The sequence below is a fragment of the Drosophila bipectinata genome, chromosome 3R, assembly GCF_030179905.1.
Source record: "Drosophila bipectinata strain 14024-0381.07 chromosome 3R, DbipHiC1v2, whole genome shotgun sequence".
In the NCBI taxonomy this organism is placed as follows: domain Eukaryota; kingdom Metazoa; phylum Arthropoda; class Insecta; order Diptera; family Drosophilidae; genus Drosophila; species Drosophila bipectinata.
The window spans coordinates 7123001-7146917 of NC_091739.1; the positions used below are offsets into that span (position 1 = coordinate 7123001).

The following is a 23917-nucleotide window of genomic DNA, read 5'->3' on the forward strand; positions in this document are numbered from 1 at the left end:
CCAAAGAAGTTCATCCAAGAAGTTTTCTGGCGTGACCCAAAGAAGTTCAACGCACAAGCAAGGTGGAGAACAAGTACCTTCGAAAGGCACCAGCAGATCACAGCAGCAAAATAGAAGCGCAGCTTGTGGGCAGACGCGCCCAAAAGGTCGGCGCTAAAGTGAGGCAGGTCACGGATCGTAGTGTCGAACGGAAGGCCTGGTACAAGGAGTACGAGGCAGTCGTGAGGAGAGACGGTGGAGTCGTGCGAGGTTCCCAGTGGAGCAGTCGACGGCGCATATTGAGACGGAGCGCGGCGCGAAACCGCCCACGAGGCGCGGCCGCGAAAGGACTGGGTTCCTACCGGAGAGCACGGTCGGAGCGGTCGCCGGAGGAGCTGGAGCTGATTGTGGTCCGGGGCGAGCGAGCCCGGGAGCCAGGCTCGGAGCGTTTGCGGCGATTTTAAGGAGCGCTCCGCCGCAAGAAAAAGGGGAGCGTAATCGATCCAACTGGTGGCCTCGTGGTGCCACAAAGAACTGTGCGGAGTTGGTGAGCGGAGAGTTCCGCTCCGAATAAAGATTTCGATTGGCTAATTAAGTGAAGATCTTTTTTGTGTGAACGGGTTAGCGAAAGCTTTCCCGAGATATTTCCTTTCCAGCTTCGAGCACGTGGAAGCGCTTCAACCAGCTCGTCGCGGACAAAGGGGTGAGTGAGTACGAGTAGTTTTACATAAAGCCAATCGAAGCGACGCGGAACATTCCGGTCGTCAAACTACCGCATCGTCCGATTCCCGGCCGATGGGGGTCCACCAAGTGGACGGTTGCCTTCGCCATAGACACCGCGAGTGATCCGATAAAGAGCCCGATCCTAAAATGTAACCAGGGCATAGCCGAACCGTTCTTATGTAATGCTAGCTCGCGGAAAAAGACGGCTGAGTCCATTGTAGAAAAGCGCGCAGATACGCCGCGAATCCACATACGCCAGGCGCAGTAAGCCTTTCACCACGAAGCGGTGCAGAAGAGCTGAGGGTGCAATTTTTATTTCATTATTCGGAGAGTAGAGAAAGATACATGAAGAGAGATACATGAAATGAAATATTATTCGTTAATTCCCTAATTTAAGCTAACTCTAAGATACATTACTTTGGAATACATCGCCCCCGCGCTAGTGATCCGTTAAAGAGCCCGATCCTAAAATGTAACCAGGGCATAGCCGAACCATAGTTAGCCGAACCATAGCATAGTTTAAGTTTTTCATTTTCAATCGTTTAACCTAGCATCTAGTTGGTAGATAAGTAAGCCAAGAAGGAAAATTGAATTTCTAGCAAAGTAAGGGGAAACAGGGATGGGGAAAAAGTGAATGTATAAAATTACCTTAGCCTAATAAACATGAATTTTATAATGAGATAAAGGAAAAAATAATTCGCCTCGCTTAATTCGCCACCGCCTTGCCGCTGAACCACCCCCAACTTTTGCGTTCTCGAGGATCTTGAGGATCCAAATGAAATCTGTTTTGAGAGGACTATGTTTGGCCTTCGCAGTTCGAGAGGCCGTGCACGCAATCGATTAACGATAGAATTTATGATCTCCGAGGTAAGCATCAGGGAGAGAGAAAGGGCCCTATATGACCCACCCATTAGCCGACGAGGCCTAGCTGGCAACCGCGTGCAACCCTTTCTCTCAGCCGTTGATCCAAAGATGCCACCTCACAAGGTTGACTGTTCGTTACAAATGCAACCTAATGAAACCAGAGAAGTTTAAATTTTTCTGAAAAAAAGACTGTCTTTAAATCTGGACAAAGAAAATATTGTAAAGGGTGGGGAATTCTACATTTTAAAATTATTTTATTAAGTTATTGTTTTTCGAAATATTTTCTGATATCTAAATAAAGAAATTTATGAAGCATTTTTAAACATTGCCAAAAAGGGATTAAAATTGTTTAAACTAAAAATAGCGAATAAAAATAAAAATATTGTATCAAAAAAATGAGACGTAATTTTTTATGGATTATATATGGTATGGTAAAGTCATAAAGTTACTTTTTAAGACATGAATAAAAAATTAAAATTACATTAGGATAAATTTAAAAATTAAAATATATTAATTTTAAATTTATATGTTTATGCGACCACGACAGCCCTGATAAACTTTTGCCGTTTTCCAGCCCTAAGCACGAAATAGTTAAAGCGTGGCAACTCTGTAAAAACAACAAATACAATGCTTCCATAAACAAAACATATTTTTTTAGCGAGTACCATTCCACCAGGACCAAGAAACAAAAGACAAAAGGACAATATGCGGAAGACATGGGTGAAGAGGGAAAACATTTACTACAAACCATTCTACAAGCAGAAGTCGAAGATGTTCCTGCTTCTCATCTTTCTGGTGGGGATTTCCTTCATCGCCTACCAGGTAAGCAATGCTTTTTGTCGATGTGATTAGGAGGAGCTTAATACGAAAAACAATAACTAGGCCTTCTCGCTGAACCAGTTGCCTGGAGTGCCAGCTCCCTGGAATCTGCAGCAACTGCGAAAGAAGCACCAACAGATGATTCAGTCCCTGGGTAAGAAGGAGCGTGACGCGGACGATTTTGATGGCGGAGGAGGCGGTGGCGCCGGCGGTGTTGCAGCTGTGCCGTTCACAGGTCAAAAGGATGAGGATCCCATCAAGATTGTGCGGTAATTGAATGAATACTCTGTTCGCTAATTAAAGAGCACACTATAGTGCCTCGACAGTGCCTAATTAAGTGCTAATGATATTCTTATTTAAATATTGTTCTTTTTAGGGGCACTCGTCTCTTTGACTACGATGCCTATAAGCCAAATTTCGAGGGAAAGTTCCGGTGCCTGGACGGCTCCAAGGAGATCGCGTTCGATCGCCTGAACGACAACTACTGTGACTGCGAGGGCGATGGCAGCGACGAGCCGAGCACCAACGCCTGCTCGAAGGGCAAGTTTTACTGTCGCTACCAGAAGCGGCACTTTACGGGCCGGGGCCTGGATGTCTACGTGGCCAGTAGCCGGGTGAACGACCATGTCTGCGACTGCTGTGATGGCAGCGACGAGTGGACGACTGATGTTAAATGCCAAAATGACTGCGCGTAGCGTCCCCTATCCCAACTCCCTGTCCACCTCCCTTAAATCCACCTTTGCTCCGAGGACACAATCTCAAGGATGAAGCTGTCTGGCGCATCACAAGCGATATTTTTTGTACGAGTACAATAGATTGTAATTTATTTTAAAGTAAGTAGGTTGAATAAAAAGATGAATGAAAGTGAGCCCCAGAAGTTCGAGTAAGAGATCCTGTTTATAAGAAATGTCCCAAAAAGTAATAATAAATCTTTTAATGCTTAATCGTTTTATTACCAGACTCACATAAATCAGTAGAATTTACATTGGGAACTCTTTTAGTCGATTACTTTGCTTGACTTTCTTAGAACGTTGTTTCTTTATATTTTTTTGGTTTCAAATTCGGAGCGTTTTCATTTATAATGTTCAATTTATATCTACATACATATATGCAAGAGCGACTGTTTTTATTTTTTAATTTACGCGATTCTTGTCTATATTTTTCTTGTTTCTGTGAATTTTAAGCCGTAAAACTTACACTGACACTGACAAACTTTAAAGCAATTTTGAACTGCAAATTCTACAAAGGTACGAAATTTTGTGTAATTAATCCCAGCTACTTGTAGTTATAGCGGGTGTCTCTCTGTCTTGTCTGTTGAATAAGCGGAAGCAGTAATAAGCTCCCCGTTGATATATAGTATAAGGAACGCGCGCCATTATAATTATTTATCGATCTCGAACCTTACTTTATTCGCATTGAGTACTTCTTATTTGACTTGTCCAGCACAATCAGAAAAAACTACGTATACTACTTGGTATGGACGGGAAGATGCTCTTCTCGCGTCTTCTCGCCTCACAAACTCGAACTCGATCTGCCGATCGCTCTAAATAAAGTACTATTTGTTTTGTTGTCGGTTCTTGCCAGTTGACACTTAAGGTATATCTTATTAACGCTAAGTAATACTTAATCATTTTAGGATTTAGTGGGGCTTCTGTGGTCTAGATTGATTAGGTTGATTAGGAGGCGACAGTGCGAGTGATAGTTAAATTCCTTGGGGGTGGATGGGTTCTTAAAACGAAAATTGCTCGAGTCACGCTATAAATAATGTGCGCAAATCACAAATATATTCCAATTATAAATAACTAGCTTGGAGTGTTTGTATACATAAGATGGGATTAAAATATAAAATCATATATATAAAAATATATATATAAGGTTTGTGTATATGTATTATTGCACTGATGAGATTTTTGTTTCAATTTTGGGCCAATCATAAAAATGAGATATTCGTAAAAGGGACGAACACAAAGATGGGAATAAATAAATACATGTACAAAAATACAAAAAATAGACATGACTTTTGGGTGAATCGACTTAAGCTAGCTGGGCAGGGGGGGAGGGGTGCCTGTGATGGTGGGTGGTTCTAAGAAACTTTCTCTCATACAAGTATACATTCATAAAGTTAAGTTACAGATCTAACGGCAAAGCGTATAATACAATTTCTGCAGTTTGCGTTTCGAGCGACACTGATGGTGATGGTGCTGCGAGTGGCTGTGGCTGTGGCTGTGGTGGTGATGGTGGTGGTGCGAGTGATGATGATGGTGGTGTCGGTGCGACTGCAGTTGCTGGTGCGGCGTGTGCGGATGATGGCGTATCTGCGGTTGTTGCTGTTGCTGCTGCTGGTGTTGTTGTTGTTGCATATGGCCGTGGTGATGATTATTTACAATGCTCGCGGATGAGGCGCTCAATGCCACCGCCGAGGAGATCAGTGCTGCAGCTATGCGCGAGGAGGAGGTGGAGGCCAGCGCAAGCTCCGGAGTGTTGGCCAGCAGCTGCCGATGGTGCTGGCGGAGCTGGGCGACCTGCTGGCGCTTCAGGGCGGCAGTGCCCTTGCGCATTGCGTGCAAGCGACGCCTGTGATGATGCGGATGCAGTTGAAGCTGTCACTTTGCCTCCTCGCTAGCCTCCAGTATACTGTTGCTCCCATTATTTGTCGTCGCTGTCTGCTCGTTGATTCCACCTCCAACGCCCTGCTGCTGCTGGATCTGTTGTTGCTGCTGCTGCTGCTGGGCCTGCTGATTCAGAGCGTGGACATGCTGGCAGAAGGCTTGGAGCACCTCGAAGTGGGTCATCAGATTGGCCGGCTGGTTGTCGTAGTGCAAGTGCCTCGTGATCGGCGCATTCAGCCGCCTCAGCATCTCTGTGAATAGCTTCTCCTCCTTCCGAATCCACGGCCGCCGATCGTCCTGCACTTGGTAGGGCGTTAGATGCACATGGATGTTCATGCCTGCTTGAAAATGGTACAGTGTTAGTTGATATTTAAGGTGCTAGTCTATCTCGACTGGCTTACCCATGCGCGTGAGTGTCTCCAACAGGCTGCGCGATGTGATCCATGTGTTCTTCTGCCCTCCGTGGCCGCCATCCAGCCAGTACATGTCCGAGATGCGCGACAGCAGCCGACACATGCTGCTGTCATCGGGCGTGAGGGTCTTCAGATAGTGGAACTCATAGATGAACTGCAAGTGAATTTGAAACAAAAGAGCTGAGTTGGAGAATCAAATCCCGTGACTACTTCGGGGGAAAACACCTGAGCAAACAGGTGATCCGTCTGTTAACGAACCAAAAGCAACTCACTTGATTGAGCACGACGCAGCCCTTGCTAAAGCCAATCAGCACTAGCTTGGACTTGTCCAAGTTGAGGTTCTCCCGCCACCACAGCGGATTGCTATCACTGGTGACCGTTGCTGTGGCGCCCGAAGTTGTAGCCGCCGGATTGGCACTGACCACTGAAGCCTGCCTCGCCTGCCCCGTGCCGCAGTCATTGTTCTGATGCTCAACATTGTTGGCTGCCGTTGTGGAAGCCATCTTGATGGCCGCCGCCGTCTGCGGCTGATTATTGGCCTGCTCCTGGTGGTTGTTGACCTGCTCCTGGTGGCTGTTGCCATTGTTCCCCGAGACATTGTTCACTATTTCGGCCGCATCGCTTCCAACAATCGGAAATATAACAGCACCGTCCGCATCAACTGTGACGTTCTCCTGCACCTGCAAGATGTCGATGTCCATGTCCTGGCTACTGTCATTGCCCGGGGACGACTGCGAGCTGGACTCCGCGTTGACGGTGGCGTTGGAGAGGGTCAGGGCAGCGGCTGCAGCAGCAGCAGCCACAGCCGCCGCAGCTGCCGCCGCCTGAGCCGCTTGGTCCAGTATCTCGTTTTCGGGTATGGAGATCAGGCGTTGGGACAAGTTTTGTAGCAACCTAACCATAAGAACCATTAGATCTTGCCAGAAGGGTAAGCCATTAAAGTAATACATACTTTTCCAAGTGCTGAAGGGCGTGATTCATGGGCGTGTGGTCTGGAACACCGGCATTGTTGCCCCTCACAAAATTGTCGAAGCAGCTGAAGGTCTTAAACTCCATGCTGTGGAGAGATTAAAGTTAGTACAAGAACTAGTTAATATGTTGTAATAGACTTACCGAACTGGCCGGATAACGATGATGTGCGACCGGGGGAAAGCCTCGCGCAGCAAGATGGCCGAGTTCTCCAGGTTGTACTTCATGTAACCCCTACTGTCGCGGTTCGTCTCCATGCTCTCGGGAAAGTCCTGGACGTCGCCGCCAAAGTATATGATGGCCGTGGAGTCCTCGGGCACATGCTGCGCCTGCTGGCGTACGATCGGGGGACAGTAGACGATGTCATTGGCCCGGTTCTGGAAGCCGGCCACGGAGAAGATGCGGAAGGGACCGGCCGAAGTGCTTGGCGTGCACAGACGCTCCCCGCTGCCGCCGCCAAGCATGCCCTCGAAGTTTCGAATCCGCTCTTGCAGTTGCAGGAATTGATCAATGATGAGCTGGGTAGTCGAAGCGAAATGGGTCAGTAGGGGACTTGGAAAATTAAGCAATGAGACACTTTTAGTAGCAAGCATTGTGGAACTAAACTAGGAAACTAAACGATCTTGTAAGGAAACTACAGAAACAAAACAAAAAGCCCTATCGGTACCTAAAGTCTTTACGAAACCCTAGTAGTAGTCGCTGTCGTAGCCATCCCGGGGACTCCCACAGCAGCCCACAAAACGCAGTCGCGTGTCCTCCATGCACAGCTTGGCGTCCTCCCGCATCTCTCGCAGCTTCACCCGGACCTCCTCCCGCATGAGGTTCCGGCACATGGCCACCAGGCCCATTCCGAGCAGCATATACACGAAGTTGATGGCCAGCTTCGAGTGCTGGTCGGCGGCCACGGACTGCAGCTGAGCCAGCTCATCCGGGTCGGCGGATATATCCTCCTGGAGCTTGTGAGTGGCTGCGTTAACGTCCGCAGCAGTCGTTAGCGAAGCCCCTGGCACAAAGTCTCCGAAGCCAATCTTGCAGAGCGACGTCATGCAAAAGTAGAAGCTGTTCAGGAAGCTCCACTTCTCCCAGTTGGCAAACATCACAGTGCCCGTGAGGACATAGAAGAATATCACCCACAGGCAGGCGGTGGAGGGCACAATGATCTTCTTCCGAGGAAGGCTGACACCCCCTTCGAGAGCGTCCAGGCGGTCCAAACGCGGATGCTCCTGGGTGCAGTCGTGCATGGACCGGTAGAGGAACTTGAACGAGCGGGCCAGGACCCTGCCCATGTTCAGGAAGTACAGTATGTACAGGGGTATGCCGATGCTGGCGTAGATCACAGTGAATCCCTTGCCCCAGGGCGTCCGTGGCACCATGTTCCCGTAGCCTATCATGGTTATAACCGACAAGCAGAACATTAGTGCCGCCGGGAAGCTCCAAATCTGTTCAGGGCTCCGGCCCACATAGCCCTGCTTGATCACTCCCGCTATCTGGGCCTGGTAGTCGCGGAGCACGGCGTTGGTGTCCTCCGACCACTTGCGACGGTCGATCAAGTTGTGCTTCTCCGTGATGCTCCACAGCTGCTGGGAGCAGTTCTGGCGCAGCTCCAGCACCTGGTCGGCGGTGCCGTCGATGAACTGCCGTTCTATGTTCATGAAAGCGAAGGCTCCGCATATGGCGTAGATCACGATCAGGGCGCCCACGCCCACCTGGGTGCACATAAAGGTGACGAAGTTACGGCAGCAGCGCTTCACACGCTTCCGCGGCTGGTTGCTGGGAGAGGAGGAAACGCTGGAGGCCCTTTGCACTCCTCCCCCGCTCATCGGAGAGATTTTTCTTTGAAATTTGTTTGGCATGGCGATCGGACGGCTTATATGGGATTATATAACCGCATCCAGGGATGTCCGGCTAGAACTGAGAGTTTCCTGAAGTGTTTCCAGCGGAAGATGATGTACAATTAGTTGGGCAGTTGTCGATTCTCGATACGGGCACTGGGAGTGTGGAAATCAGCACGTTGGCTAAAAATAAACCCACGCCTTTGCACGGCACATTTTCCAAAGGCCAGACGAACAATTTTCCGCTCCTCGACTGATCCCCACGGGCGCCAAAAATCAACTGAGTGAGGAAATCTCCCCAAAGGTGGAGAGCCAGCGAGAGGAGATCCATCAGAGAAGGTGGAATTGTGGGTGAGAATACGTGGGAGGCGAATTGCGGATCTGATATTTATGTGGGCAAGTGCCTGCCGTTCTAAATAAGGCAATTTACGTCAAATTTATGAACAGAGCAATCAAGACATCATCCCGGACACCCGCAGGTGTAATATTCGACGTGGGAACTACGAAGTGGAAGGAGAGACTACAGAGATCTGCATAATAATTAAAGATTTGTATTTAGAGGAGAACTAACTTTTGAAATAACCATCCCCAGAAGCAGACCACTGCTTCTCAGACCAGAAGCTACTCATGTATTTGCCTTTAAAAAGGTCTGTTTTGTAAAAAACAAGCTTTTCCAAAACAGAACCAATTACTAGGAACATCTTTCTGGGTAATTAAGCCCTCCTAGGAGAGTATTCCTTGCCATTTCACGGTCTACTCTGAAGGGTTAGCATAGTCTGCCTTGGCCAGTCGTAAAAAATGATGGCACTTTGATTAACGACTGTGTGTGGCGGAGCTTTGCTCGCTCTCTCAGAACGGTGTACTATTAATAAATGCGTTATAAATCAAATCGGGAAGAGCATCCGCCGTCGGGTAACAACAATAACAAATAATAATGCGGAGCCAAACAAACTATACGTAAATATAAACAAAGAATTAAAAAACGAAAGCAAAGAACACATACCTACTCACACAGATGATACGCAGAAAGAGGAGAGATATCAAATGGATACGCAAAAACGGGGGGTGAAATGCGTGGAAAGAGATAGATTTTTTCAACACCAGCACTCACACACACACACTCACACAGACGCATACAAATTTCACAAATTTATGCGAAAATTTTCGGTGCACATCGCTTTGCATTTATCGTTAAATAGGGTCCGCACTTGATCCCCACTTACGCTGTTTCTTTCGGTTAATAGTTGCGCGTGAAAATTCTGGCGTTTTAGCTGCACTTCCCGCGTATTTCCTCGTCTGTTTTCCTTTTATCTTTTATCTGGTCACGCACACTACCAAAGTGGAGGTGTATTTGCGAAAAAGCGGGCAGCTAGAGATGGAAAAATATCGATATGTTGCTATTGGTATTTTATGTTTCTATAATACTGCCGGTTTAGTTGGTCTTTTTTGAGACGCATAAGCACGCACACATCCATTTTAATTAGAATCAATGAAAAAAATAAAGCTATTGATTGCCACAAGTTCGTTTTTCTAATCTTTCTGTGAAAATACCATGTTGTTGGGGTCTGGTATTTTTTCATGTTTTTAAAGATGGAACTTTATCTGGATTCGATAGTTTGAAATCGGTATGGCAGCTCTAAAATACTTGGCGGTACATTTGAATCTACTGCATTACGCTACTACTTTTGTGTATATGGGGTCTTAACTGAAATTTATGTAGTTAATTTTTTGGGTGCCTTATTTTGTTGCAGTTTTGTCTATAGAATCGATTACGAATCGAGAACCCGGTTTAAAGGTTTCTCCGAAAAGGAAATTAATATTTCTTAACAGGCAAAAAATCTAAAGGCAGAGCCCAGTGTTTTTACAGAATTTATTGTTTAGGACCCGATAATAAGATTTCTTTTCAAATTGTTTGTATCTTGCATGTAGATATAGTTTAAATTTAAAGCCTATAATTGAAAATTATCATAGTAATATTTCTAATAGGTTTAGTTTCTTTTTTAAATATTTATTTTAAATTTTACTCACCCTACTTACCGTACGCACACAACTGGTTACTTAACTTGCGAATTACATCCTTGAATTTTGCTGAAAATTTAAAGGTTGACCCCCGAAATCAAGGCCTCCGAACCCAAACTATATCCCCAACCTAGCGAATTGAATTGTGCTTCCAAATAGAGACGAGGTCGTAAAGGGCAAAAACATGAAACGAGTGGTATTGATATATGTAATAATAATAATCATAAATTTTATTTGGTTTTGCTTGACATTTAAATGCTGCTAGTGAATTATATTTTGATTTTAATTTGAATAAATTTGAAATATATATTTCGCTTGATATATATAGATCTTTATGGATTGATTTATTTAAGCTGGTAGACGACGAAAAACTGTTAATAATATTTGCCATTGCTGTGCTCTGTGCGCACATCCACACATTTACAAATGGATTCGTATTTGCATATTGATTAATTGAGTTTTTAAGTGTAGAGCAAAAATAATGTTCAATTGGCAGCTGTGTGTGTTGCCTTTCTGCACGACTAAACCGGACCAACATTAGATCTGTGATTTAAATCCAAGTCCTGATTCCGCGGAGCAACCCTCCAGCCCCAGGATAGTTAAGCGGCTCTCCTTTAATTCGACCGATTACAAGATGGATGTATAAAAATATTTTGTTTACGATTTACGCTTATTTATGGAATAAAGTTTTAGAAAAATCCATTTACGTTCCTTGCAACATTCTGTAGTACGGTATCTTTTGGTTTTTTGCTGCATTAGTTTTGATTCGATTTTGTATTTCTTTTTTGTTTGTTTTTGTGTATAATTTCATATTTATTATATTTTTGGTACATAAATCTGTGTGTAGTAGTGGTTTTCCTTAACATCTGTGCTGTTTCTGTTGTTTTTAATTTTGTGGTAATTTATTGGCTTAAAGTTTCTCAACTGAATTCACGTAAAACTAAATAAAATTATAAGCTCTGAGCATATAGAATATGAAACAGAGCACGAAACTTAACATTAGGAAATCAATCATGATTTTAAAGTTAAAGTTAAAGTAATTTTAAAAGATAACTAGGAAGTAATTTTATACATTTTGTGCTTTGGACCGAAACATAACAATTTTGAATAAATCTATAACAAAAATCTTTCCTTAAATAAATATTCAAAAGGCAAGCAACCTTATCCAAATGTTGCTCTGACCCTCTGATATTTTGTTTCTATTCATTTTTTTATATTCTTTTCTTTTTTAATTATTTGTTTATGTAAAGTTTTGTGCCGAAAATATCACATTGAATTTTATGTTTTATTTTATTATAGCTGATGTTTTTATTTTGTGCCGAAACATAATTTTGTCTATCACAAAATGTTTAAAATTAATTACTTTTGCCGTCTCTGCGAGGACGTGTTGGTTATTGTATTCAAGTAGCAAGACAGTAGATAATTTTAGATGAAATTAATGTTTAAATGTCCGATTCCTTGCCAATTGAGCAGAAAGTTAAGCAATTTTACAAATTTTTTTTCTTTTTATATATTTTTTTTTACATTTTTGTGATATGATGTTTTACTTGCCGACTATCATATCTTTTTCTTGTACAGGTTTGTAATTAAACTAAACAAAAAGTTGACCATAAATATAAACAAGCTTAAAAAGAAAATGAGGTGGTTCAAGTGGTTCAAACTAAGCCTAAAACCTTTTACTTAAATCATAGGACACAATAAGAAGATTTGGAACACAAACAAAAAGAGGAAAACATATGTAAACTATTGGCTATAAAATTGGAACCGATTAAAATAACATACATGTATATATGGTAGTTTTACGTGTAAGTGCTAACGGTCTACATAGATTAAAATTAAGCAATCAACAATAAAACTGAAATGCATTTGAGGTATATGAAAATTTCTTTGTAGTTGGTTGAGTAGCCCTCGTCCTTCGCATACTCTGCAGAACATATTGTTTAACGCTACGCTCTAAATATTATAATAAACTAAAACCTAATGTGACCTTCGTATGAGTAGTAGTTGTGGGTGACTGTTGCTGTGTTGTATTTATCCTGGCGACCCCACTGCTTCTGCTTCTGCTTCGGTGGTGATCCCGTTGGCTGAATTAGCCCCAAGTGACTCCTCTGCTTCGACTTTCCTCTATCATTAGTGTAATTGTTACAATTAAATCTGTTTTTAGGAAACAACATTTAGAAACCTTCGAAATGGTTTGTTGTAGCTTTAAAAAATGATTACATCAATTCTACCCCGAACTTCGTACGCTGCCTTTTTCTCTTTAATCTTAGTTAGCAACTGAAACCTTTTCCTAATATTCTTTAGTTATACACATTTATATAGCATTATATAGTTTCTTTCATTTTCCTTTGTATACATCTATAGATTGATGGGACGATTGGGTCAAAGTTAAAGTTAATATTATCATTAATGTGTGGTTAGGTGATTAAGTTTTAGCATCTTCGGTTCTACTAGTTTGGGTTATTGCTTGGGTAGCTGTGGGTAATGTACAGACGACTAAATGCGAGAAGAAATCCTTCTTAAAACCCTACATTAAACTCTTCCTATCGAAGTAGCTGTATTTGTGACTGTAGGGGCTGTAGTTGCTATAGTTGTAATAAACTTGTTGATGTTGCTGGTGTGACTGTTGCTGCTGATGGTGTTGCTGTTGCTGTGGCTGCTGCTGTTGCTGCTGATGTTGGTGCTGCGGCTGCTGCTGCTGTTGATGTTGCTGATAGTAATAGCGATGGTGGGCTGTACTCTGGCCCCTACCACGCCCTTAAATGGACGAGTTGAGCTTCAGCAGGCGGTCAGGATGCTTAACGCGCAGGTGCGAACGCAGCGTATCGATCCTGCTGTACGTGGCCGGACAGTATGGACACATCGAGCGCTGGGCGGTGTGGGAGTGGAAGTGGTGCCAACGGTTGGTCACCTCCTTTCCACAGGACCGGCACCGCCACATTGTGCCCGGATCGCGGGACGGCGTAAACATGTTGTGATAGGACATGGTGTGATGTGAGTTGTGACCTCCAGCCGCTCCACCTCCTCCACCGTTTCCGCCACCAGATCCGCCTCCGGCTCCGGATCCACTATTTTGCGTAGCTCCCATACCCTGATTGTAGCCATGGGCGGGGGGCGTGCCAGCGGGATGGCTGTGACCGTTTCCGGCGGCGCGGATGTAGTGCAGAGGATGGTAGTCGCTTTTCAGAGCCGCCGACAGGTGCATCCCGAAAGGGGGCGGCGGGGGCGAGGCCGACGACGAGGTCGACAGCGGGGTCGACAGGTGATGGCGGGCGCTGCTGCCTGCGATTCGAGAACGAGAAAGAGAAGAACAGAACACACAACAGCCCGTCGAGCGGGACGAAAATCAGCCCAGAGAAATAGAATTTTTTCTTTTGTTTTTTGGTATTGATTGGTTTCTAAATTGTTTGTTTTTTTTTTGTATCATAGACAAAGATAGTGGGGAAGGTGGTGTAGAAGTGAGTGTGTGAGACAGAGCGAGAGCGAGAGATAGAGAGGGAGACAAACAGAGGTAGATTTACGGCTTGGGACAGAGATAGGTAGAGTTTCACTTTGTGAGCAAATTATAAATAAATTACTTAGGCGGCTTAATGAAAAAAATAGTCAAACTAAACTAGGAGGTACTCAAAAATTACAATAAATAAAACAAACAAACGTCACTAACTACAATCAAGCAACTTAGGTCAACGGAGAATATACATAAGTGTTTTTCTAACACAAATCAAATTATAATAAACTCATCAAACTTTCGCTTCAGATCATTCTGCCTCCTTATATTTCAGCGTGCAATTGAAATATGTTTCCTCTTCATTTTTTTGTTGTTTATAATTAATAATTGAGATGATTAAATATAAATTGTGTAACTAACCATTTAGAAAATATATTTTTGTGGAGTACGACGCAAAAGTAGGCAAAAAATTTTGTAACCGGAAGTTGGTAGGAATTATTGCGAATTTTTTGCGCGCACTTTTCGTTTACAGAATAACTTATAAAATGCCTCCGTTTGTTCCTAAATAAAATTCTTCTTGAGAATTTTCCATATTCAATTTTCATTAATTTTATACAAATGAAATTAGTCACAATCGACGTATACATAGAGATGTACTGTATGTTTATATAAATATATTTTATAACACAAATGTTGATGAGCAAATGATAAATTATCAAGGACTTAGCTGCTCTGATTCTTCTCTGTCGCACATTTTTTTCAAATGCTATTTTTCGGGTGTAACTCATTTGTGCGAAGATCACTTTGGCTTAAACTTAACTGTTAACGTTTTAAGGCTGAAACTCAATTGAAATCAATACATAATAAATCCACATACATTTAGTTTATAGAACTAAGGCTTTCATAAATATTGAAAGAAGATTAACAAATTTAAATAATTAAAAAAAACAGGAAATTGGGCCGAGGTTTGAAAATTCTCTATGTGTTTTGTTGTATGTTTGTGGGTGTGTGTGCGCGCATGTGTGTAGACATAGGAGTGTGGGGGTGTGGGTGTGAGAGTGTTTTGAAATATAGTTTCTTAGACATTAGTTCGACGTTTTCATGGGCACCCCTAACATCTTTGGAAGCACAATTCAAAGCGCACAGCAGAGCGGAATTCGAAGCGTCGCGATTGCGATTCCGACTCCGATTCCGATATCGAAGTCAGAGGATCAAAAAATAATAAGGAATAAGTGATCACCATTTAGTTTTGTTTCCATAAAATTCAATTTATTTGATTTAGTTTTGATTCTTTTGTTTTTGTTTTAATCGTGTGTGTGTGTGTTTCGTCGGTCTGTGGTGTTTTTTGTTTTTCTGTGAGATTGGTTCGTCTGCCTGTTCTTCAGTTAATGTTATATATGTTTTATTATGGTTTATATTGTTTTAGTAATTCAATCTCTTTCATTGAAAGGCTGCCATAATAGATAGAATGTTTATTAAAAATCGTTTTAAAAAATATTGTAATATATATTTATATGTATATATATAAATTGTAACAAATGCTGCAAGCATTTTGTGGACTTGCTTCAATTTGCTTAACTTTAATTAAAATGATTCCATTTTTTTCTGCGCTTTTCTATTTTATATTTTTGTTTTTTTAACTTTCTTGTTGTTGCTGCCGCTGTTGTTTTTCTTGTATATAAATAAAACTAAAAATAGTTTGTATTGCATTTATTAATACAAAAATTAGATTAAACTAAGTTTACATTGAAACTAGCACGTCATTAAAATTAAAACTTCAACATCTCTTCATCGACTGCAAAAATGCTGTTAAAATTGGTTAAACAAAGTCAAAGTCAAAATCCAAATCAAGGACACAGAAGTCAAAACGGTTCAAAAAGGCACAAAAATAAATATGACAGTGTACTGTTTGTAGGTTGGTGTGTGTTATGGGTTGTGGGTCGTGGGCTGTGGGTGGTGTGTTCGGTAATTGATAATCTTTATGACAATTATTTGTAAATAGACACAGAAATTGTAGCGAAAAGTTCTCATTAACTAACTGCTCTTTTGTCTGCTGCTATATCGGATGTATATATATATTTATAATCATATTTATAGTGATATGCTAACATTTATTTAGTTTTCTAGCGGTGTTTTCCCCATATATTTGCATTCATATATCCTTGCATTTACCCCATTTGTGAAATTTGGAGAATATCTAAATGGCGCTGACCTCAAACATATTTAAATGAGGGGCTAACACTGCTCTGTATTTACACATATTTTTCCAATTCATTATTAGTTTTTGTTTGCTTGTTCATTTATTTTGCTATGAATAATTTAAATGGTTTGCTTTTGCGTGGTCTCGTCAACTTCCTGTTCCTTAAACGAAAACTAGTCATATTGCACATACGATACGATTCAAAGAAAGCTGTCTCCTTTTGCTGGTTTTTGCTCCATTCCCGCTCCTTTCTTTTTCTCCCTTCTCGTCCTACTCATTATACTTTAAAGTATATTTGGATTTAGCACCATTTTGCATACCACACAAATTAATGATTACTTTCTTGCGTTTTTTATAAAAACTTCAACTCTCTATTCTCCTGCTTAATTAACATAATTTCAATTTGTAATGTGTGTTTGTTTGTGTGTTTTGTGTGTGTGGGTGTGTGTTTATGAGTGTGGTTTTTAGTTTTACTATAGTTATCACATCATATATAGATAAATTTCTTAAATTTTTGTTTAACAAAACAGCGTTAAAAATAAACATTAAACAAACATTAAGTCGGGGGCAGTATTTCATGTAGAATTATTAATAATGTAAATTTAATTACTAAACATTTTATGTTAAAAAGTAGAACAAATAAATATTATGAATATATGTGTATATAACTATATGTAACTTTATATATTTAATAGAATTATGCATTAATTCTTTAGGCAAATAGATGTTTGCTTTTTTTTTTGTTTCATTTTTTTTTTTTTTTTTAGTTTTTTTTTTTTTAGCATAGATGCATAGATGTCTGTGTGTTTGTGTGCGCAGCAATATTTCGGGATTTGGCAATCAATTTACAACAACAAATTTAAAAAAAAAAACTGTTTTTAATGTAGATTATCTAGCAGAAATCTTGGGAGAATCATCAATCATATTTACACAGTTAGAGGAGTCTGTAAAAATTAAGATTAACTCACGCCCTTAATGCGTCTTTAATAGGTTTTTATAGACTGGATAACAAACTCGGCCACATGCACTGATCCAACTGGATCTGGATCGGTGAGGATCGCTCGCTAACTATAATACATCAGATCGGGTTGGATCAACCACAATCGCTCTGTTCGAGACTCATTCGCACACTTTTTTAAAATGGTTGTGAATAAATTAACATTAGTTTAGTATCCGTAATCAGCGAATTAGTTTAGCTCGGATTAGATTAGTTTAAAACTGCGTTTCTAAGATTAGGGCATGTCTTCAAAGGTCCATTAACATAGACAAACGCACAGATTTGTACATCATAGATATAGATACATGTATGCAGAGAAATTTCCATTAAATATTATTACTTTTTTCTTCTTTATAAATATCGATTAAACTGTGTAGTTTGTAGTTCTGTTATACTATTTTACATTTCTTGTTATTTGTTGTTATTCTGGTTGGTTTTTGTGTGTTTTTTGTAACACCAAAACGGCAATTATCGTAATTATAATTAATTATACATTTATATAAAACATTTAAATGGTTAGCAGCTTAGAAATCTCTCGTTTAAAATGTCTTCAATGTTCGCTCCTAACTTTTCTAGAGTATCAGAGTGGCTTCAGGGTGGGTTAGTGGGTGTTCTTCGTGGGTGTGTGTTTGGTGTGCGTATGTTTGTGAGTGTCTGAGTGCGCATATTAGTGTTAAATGCAACAACGAACAGGTGCAAAGAGAGAGAGTGCAGCCATGGATGTTGGCACTACCACCAAGAGAGACTTTGGCACAAATGTCTGACAGGTCCAACGATTTTAAAAACTTGTAATTCCACATATGAGTAGTTCTTGAAATACAATTAGTATATTTTATATAGTTTCTTCTCTGGTTTTACTTGTAAATATTTGAGTGCTACTTATTAAAACCTTTTTTCTTCAATTTTATCCAGATTATTTTCCACCCTCTTCTTAGCTGCCTTGGAAACCCTTTTAGCTTTACAATTAAAATTTCATTAAGAATAAATTCTCTTACTATACGGTATAAAGTGCGTGTGGATGTGGGCTTGTGCGACGGTTGCAACTGCAACATCCGTATCTAGTTGAAACCATGACAATATATGTATGTACGTTGCTTCCTGCACAGATCAGCATTAGATTCCTTTTTCGTTTCTACGCAGCTGGCTCGATTCCTCTGTTTCGCCTACATAATTGACAAATGAATTTGGCTTACCCTTAAATTGTTTCAACATTTTAGGTTCTTATTCGGTAAAATTGTTTCTTTGAGTATCAATGGGTGTTGTTGCATGTTGCATGTGTTGCTGCTTACGGCTGCCTTTTGTTGTAATTCCTAGTACTGTTAGCATAACTATTATTATTATTAGCATTATCGTTACTATTAGTAGTAGTTGTAGTAGCTTCCATTTGATTGGCATTTGTGGGATCTCTGTTGTTGCTGCTGTTACTGTTTTTGTTGTTACTATTATTGGTGTTGCTATTGCACAAAGTTTCTTGGTGATCGTAGGGGACGAACTGCTTCAGCTCCTCCATATAGCGCTCGAAATTCAGCCTCATCTGCTGCTGATGCTCCTCATCTATTTCATTATCGTCGCTCTCGTCTATGATGATCGACTGTAGTTGCTGCTCCTGGTGGTGGCGTCTGTGCTGCTGCTGCTGTTGTTGCTGTTGCCGCATGCTGCCGTTGCTTAGGGAAATGTGTGGTTGTTGCTGCTGCTGCTGCTGTTGCTGTTGGTAGTAGTAGTCGCGTGCATAAAAGCTAAAAGGCTGAGACTTGCGATGCTGCTGGGGATGATGTGGCTGCTGCTTGAGGTTAATATCATCGAGGCGCCAGGATCCATAGTTCCAGCCCATGTACTGACTATATCATTCACTTGTGGCATTGTGTTGCTGCTGCTGATGGTGCTGCGGTTGCAACTGCTGATGCAACATGTGCTGCTGTGCCAGGGCATGGGCATGCTGCTGCAATTGCTGCTGCTGGGACTGTTGCTGCTGCTGTTGGGACTGCTGGTGTTGCTGCTGCTGGTGCTGTTGCTGCTGCTGCGCCGCGTTGAAGGCCGCTGCAGCGGCTGCCGCCATAGCCGCTTGCGATGCCACCGCCAGCTGGCTGGGCGTAGGCGTTGTTGACGCCCCAGCGGCGGCGGCGGCAGCGGAGGACATAAGGTTGTCAAACTTGCGCGTATCCGGATTGTACATGGGATGCTTGAACTTGCAGTGGGTGCGCAGGTTATCGCTACGCGTGTAGGTCGCCCGGCACAACGGGCACTCGAAGCGGCCCGGAAAGTGGACGTGGTAGTGGTTCCGGATGTGGGTCACCACCTTGCCGCATAGCTTGCAGCGGTGCAGGTTGCAGCCGCCCGAGAGGCGCTCGAACGTGAGCCGCATGTGCCAGGCCTTAGAGCCTGCGTAATTAATTTTCAATATTTTATTCGATGGTATTTGCATTAGCAATTTCATATTCAGTTTGATTATTCAGTATTCGTTTTTCGGTATCGATTTTATTCGTATTTATTAATCAGTTCGATTAAACGCGCAAAGAAAAAAAGAAGAGAAAAACAATGTTGTTGTTGGTGATTCACAGAAACAGAAAAATCATTTTTATAATAATTCTTAAACTGTATAATTAGATGGTTTTCATAGTCTGTGTGTGTGTATGTATGTAATGTATGTGGTTTCTTGTATGTGTTATTCGTAATTTCTTTTTTTTTCTTAATTGTTGCCATGGAGTAAATGATAACTGAAACGAATGTTGGTTAAATCAAATTTCTCTTTTTCCCATATTCCTGAGACGGAAGGTAAGGTGGGGTTTCTTTTTTTTCGTTTTTGGGATGATTTGTTCAAAATTAAAAGCCAACTATTCGAGTGCTATTGTTTTGAACACTCTTCTTTGGGGGAAATTATACAGCAAATTTTCGCAATCAAATTTTGTTACACCCAAAAAATCGACAAATAAATAATAAGTATAGTTGAAAATTAAATATTTGTTTGTCTTTCACTTTTTCCATGGATATTGAGAAATCATGAGAAATGTGTACAGCACTTGAACGGGAAGTGGGTAGTGGGAACGGGAAGTGAAGTTTAGATTGTTTAAACTAAATCATTAATCGTCTCTGAACTGGATCGATTTACTTAAAATATGCTCAAGAAAATTATTTACAATAATCGGTAAGAATTAGGGAACAACTGGAGCGACTTGTATGCTGTAGAACCCAAACCAAATAATATGTAGGCATGTATGTGCAAATGATGGGGGTTTACACTTAAAGTAATGTTTCATTTTTCGGTTGGTTTAATGATCGCTTGAATTGATTCAGTCTGGTTTTCTTTTCAGCTTCGTGGTTAATTTTTTTTTGTGAAGAGAGCCCAAGAACCGTATTAGTGTCTAATTTTTTGTCACTGTTTAATTTTCCGCGGGTGGCGGGGGTGGTGTTTGTTGTTTGGTGAATGTACATACGTTGGACAGAGACAGCGAGTGAGAGAAGGGGGAAGGACAGGGTCAGTTGGGGCCAAAAAACGCAGATGAGGTTAAAAAACAATGAGACAATCGAATAAATAATAAATAAAATGACTGATTTAGAATGAAGACTAGACCGTTAACGAAATAACTGTAGCGCAGCAACATCGATAAGAGAAGACATCGAACACATTCAATTCAACACCCCTCCTGCCTGTCGAAACAAATTAAAACTTAGATCCTCGCCATAATCAGGACGAGTCAGACTGCATACATTAATAAAAGTAGCGAGATCAAGACAGTAAGAGATAGACAGACTGATTTGAGAGGGAGAGATAAATAGAGCTATAGAGTAAGATTGGTAGATCGAGTGAGTGAGTGAGTAGAGGCAAGTGTTTCGTTTAAAAAGTTTAAGTAACTAAATCAAATTTTCAATCGTTTGGCCAATTCCTGTTTTTTTTCTTTAGATTTGTTCGAATTTGTAGCTTTTGTTTTAAATAAAGAAGTCATAATACTAAAACAAATATATTTAACTTAGTTGTAACATAAGCCTAAAATTAAGGGGGGAAGTATTTGTGCTTAAATAGATCTTAGAAGTTTCAACTTACCGTTAAGAGAGTGCGCTTGATGTTTAAATTTTTGTTTTGGATTTAAATTTTGGATTGTTTTGTTTCTTTTTATTTCAAATATAATTATGGGTTCGTTTAATTAAATGTGTTTGTTTTTAGTACCTAGGGATGAGGGTTTAATTCACCAACGAAATAGTTGTTTGTTTCTTTGAATGAAAAGAACTGGAATCTGATTCGAAAGAGATTTATTAAGTAAAGTGTTAAAGATTTTAAAGATTGATTTATCTGTTTTACATATGTGTACTTTTATATATTTTTATTTAAGTGTTAATTAAGTGGATTCATTGCTTCATTCATTGGTTTCTATTGCTTTTAAGTACATTTCTCCCTTATTTTCCACATAAAATGGCTCTTTAGCAAAGCACTGAAATCTTCAACGGTTGATTAAATTATTAATAAGCAACACTAATCAACTTCGGTGGGTGTTTGCCAAAGATATTAATCGAGGGTGCGTCCGATTTCAGAAACCATTGCTTGTATTTGGGGGCTCTGGCCAATGGATTCGAGATTGGATGCTGCCCGAGATTTAATTTTCTTTTGAATGGATTGCTAAAACCAATTTTCAAAGAAAACAAGACAATCTTATAGTTCTTATATAGAGTATAATAGAGAGAGAATCCGATAAATTTCAGCCCGACGTCTTGCTTTTTAAAGTCTCGTTGTTGCTTGCCCTACTTCTGGAGCAATTTCCTTTATATTTGGATAAATTTATTAAAGTTTTTTTTTTCTTGACCTTAAGGCCCTAAGGACTAGAGAAAGTTTAGCTAATATGGCACAAAATGACACGAACAAAATTAGTCAACATTCACTACAGCACATGTTAAGTAAATAAATAAAATAATAACTGACGCGGAAATCGATTGGAATTCTACATATAATACTTTTCAAAGTTTCCTGCCACTGAGTACTGGTCTCGGTATTACTAAATCGATAAATATATTTCTTTTTTTCTTCAGTTTTTTTTTTTTGGTTTACTAGTCTTCTAAAAAAAAGCGTCTAGAGGTTTCGAAGATTTAACAATAAAGATAGTTCAGAGTCTTGAAATCAACTACGATTAGCATAGGATTATATAAGGTTGTATATAAATATATATAAATAGATATTGATGTACATCCAACTGATGACTGTTGGCTCCTCACTCTAACTTGCATTATATTACGTATACGTTGCTTGAATCTTGATTACTAAATAGTGTGAAAACCTTTTCATTCTCTGCTTTTGATTTCAATGTATAGTTCCCCTTTCGGTCTGCCTGCCTAGAGAAGTGATCACATATGTACATAGTGGCTGAAAAAGCGATCCTTGATGTCCGCGTGCTTGATTTTGCAGTGGGCCTTCATGTTGTCCCGCCGGGTGAACTTTTGTCCACAAACAGGACACTCGTGGCTCTGGGGCCGGTGGATATTGGCGTGGTGCCAGCGATTCGAAACGATTTTGTTGCAGCTCACGCAGCGATATAGCGTTGGCAAGGTGCCCGACAGCTGAACGAACAGGGTTGAGTAGTCGATGTTGTGATCCCGCCGATTGGCCGCCGCTGCAGCGGCTGCTGCTGCCGAGGATGCAGTGGACCCGCTCGATCCACTGGAACTGGGTTGTGGCGAGACGGCCGTGGTACTTATCGAGGTTGAAGCGGATGCGCCTGATCCCGTCGCGGTCACCGATCCGGATGCACTCTGATAGTGGGGCGAGTTTTGGGCGTGAGTGGACGGCGGTGGAATGGGCATGGGTGGTGGCGGGTGGTGACCATGATAGCTCGACAAATCCAACTGCTGCACAGATCCATTGCTGGTCAGATAGCCCGGGTTGCCGCCGACCACCGTGGCCGGTGGTGTGTATGCCGCCTCCGCTGGGCAATCCATCAGCGATCGATGGTGGTGCGGGTGGTGCGGCGGATAGTGGGCCATGATATGCTGCTGGCGACTGCAGCGTATGGCTCGCATGTTGAGCTCCTTGCACTTGTATTCGCAGTTGTAGCCACCATCCACATAGATATCGGAACCGGAACCGGACCCAGAACCGGAAGCCGCTTCCTCATCGTGCGGCTGGGGTGCATAAACCACCGCTCTTCTATATTTCGGAGGAGCGGCATGGTAAGCTGTCTCCTCGATATCCTCCCGATCCTGCTCATGCTCCTGACCAGGTTCCTCCTCCACATCCATTTTGGGATGCCGGTTTCCATCCCGATGTCGATTCTGATCCCGGTCCCGCTCCAGTTCCACATCCTCTTCGATTAGCCTATCGCGATCCTGATGCCGATCCTCGTGCTTACTGTTAAAACACTTGACGCGACCTGCAAACATTTGCTTGGTTCATATTAGGCGTCATCACTGTGGGGGTGGGAGCTGAAGGGGGCGGAGAGATGGAGAAATGGAGAAAGTGGGACAGAGAAGTGGCGAGGATATCACGCATCTTTTGCATTCCATGCGCACTGTGGTCTAAAAGCCAATTATATGTGTCCGGAAGGTGGGGAAAAAATTCTAAAAATCAACTAAGTAGCCACAGAAGGAAGTAGGAAAAATGATGGGGATACTTGTGTATAAAATGTGAAGGATATTTTAATATTTTTTTGAAAGGTGGGCCTACCCTAATCTATCCAATATTTGTACTGGAAAGTATGGTTGAATTTTAAAAATTTGTTGAACGAAAAATGAATGAATTGAATTTTTAATTTTACAAAATTGAAATTTAATATTTTAGCTTTACTTTGAGGATTGCAATTCGATAACTATCCTTTTCTAAGCTTAAGATTTTTGAAGCTATCGGCCCACCTTTCTTGTATATGTAGGCATATCTTTTGAATATATATTTTAAACAGGCCTAATATGTATGCGATCAGGAGTGAATGTGTATGTTTCTTGGGATAGGAAATGCAAGACGAATTGAGCAAAAGTCAGCTACAAGAGTGGTTTCAATGGGTTTGTTTCTGGACATTTCCATTCCTTTCGATTCCGGAACAAACATTGTGTTTTAATGCGTGTGGTGATC

The 23917-nt window shown here is 41.4% G+C and overlaps 5 protein-coding genes across 6 annotated transcripts in view; 1 reads left to right on the forward strand and 4 right to left on the reverse strand.

The window, feature by feature from the left end:
- Positions 1-2148: 2148 nt before the first annotated feature.
- Positions 2149-3329, forward strand: LOC108128749 (uncharacterized). Of its 2 annotated transcripts, none has more exons than XM_017246520.3 (3): positions 2149-2388; positions 2467-2654; positions 2762-3329. In XM_017246520.3, exons 1-3 carry the CDS (start codon positions 2272-2274, stop codon positions 3078-3080), a joined length of 624 nt encoding a protein of 207 aa, XP_017102009.2. In that variant the 5' UTR covers positions 2149-2271; the 3' UTR covers positions 3081-3329. The 2 variants fall into 2 exon arrangements, with proteins under 2 accessions (XP_017102009.2, XP_017102008.2); XM_017246519.3 differs by having other exon boundaries at positions 2152-2388; positions 2449-2654.
- A 925-nt stretch (positions 3330-4254) lies between these two features.
- On the reverse strand, positions 4255-6840 carry LOC108128743 (uncharacterized). Its single transcript, XM_043211831.2, is given in 5 exon segments — positions 4255-5332; positions 5396-5561; positions 5680-6301; positions 6360-6464; positions 6521-6840. Coding segments are annotated over 5 exon segments (2025 nt in total). The 3' UTR covers positions 4255-4520.
- On the reverse strand, positions 6757-8794 carry LOC108128746 (potassium channel subfamily K member 16). The gene is made up of 2 exons (XM_017246516.3): positions 7044-8794; positions 6757-6894 (listed from the first exon to the last, which is right to left on the reverse strand). Exon 1 carries the CDS (start codon positions 8227-8229, stop codon positions 7063-7065), a length of 1167 nt encoding a protein of 388 aa, XP_017102005.2. The 5' UTR covers positions 8230-8794; the 3' UTR covers positions 6757-6894; positions 7044-7062.
- Positions 8795-16747: 7953 nt separating this feature from the next.
- On the reverse strand, positions 16748-18703 carry fru (sex determination protein fruitless). The gene has a single exon (XM_043212336.2). It carries the CDS (start codon positions 18701-18703, stop codon positions 18158-18160), a length of 546 nt encoding a protein of 181 aa, XP_043068271.1. The 3' UTR covers positions 16748-18157.
- A 2397-nt stretch (positions 18704-21100) lies between these two features.
- The window catches only part of LOC108128780 (sex determination protein fruitless), a 100905-nt gene continuing 98088 nt past the window's right edge, over positions 21101-23917 (reverse strand). Inside the window, exon 8 of the mRNA XM_043212332.2 lies at positions 21101-23222. Coding sequence (XP_043068267.2) covers positions 22201-23222 — 1022 coding nt within the window. The 3' untranslated portion in view covers positions 21101-22200. The remainder of the gene's footprint in view (positions 23223-23917) is intronic.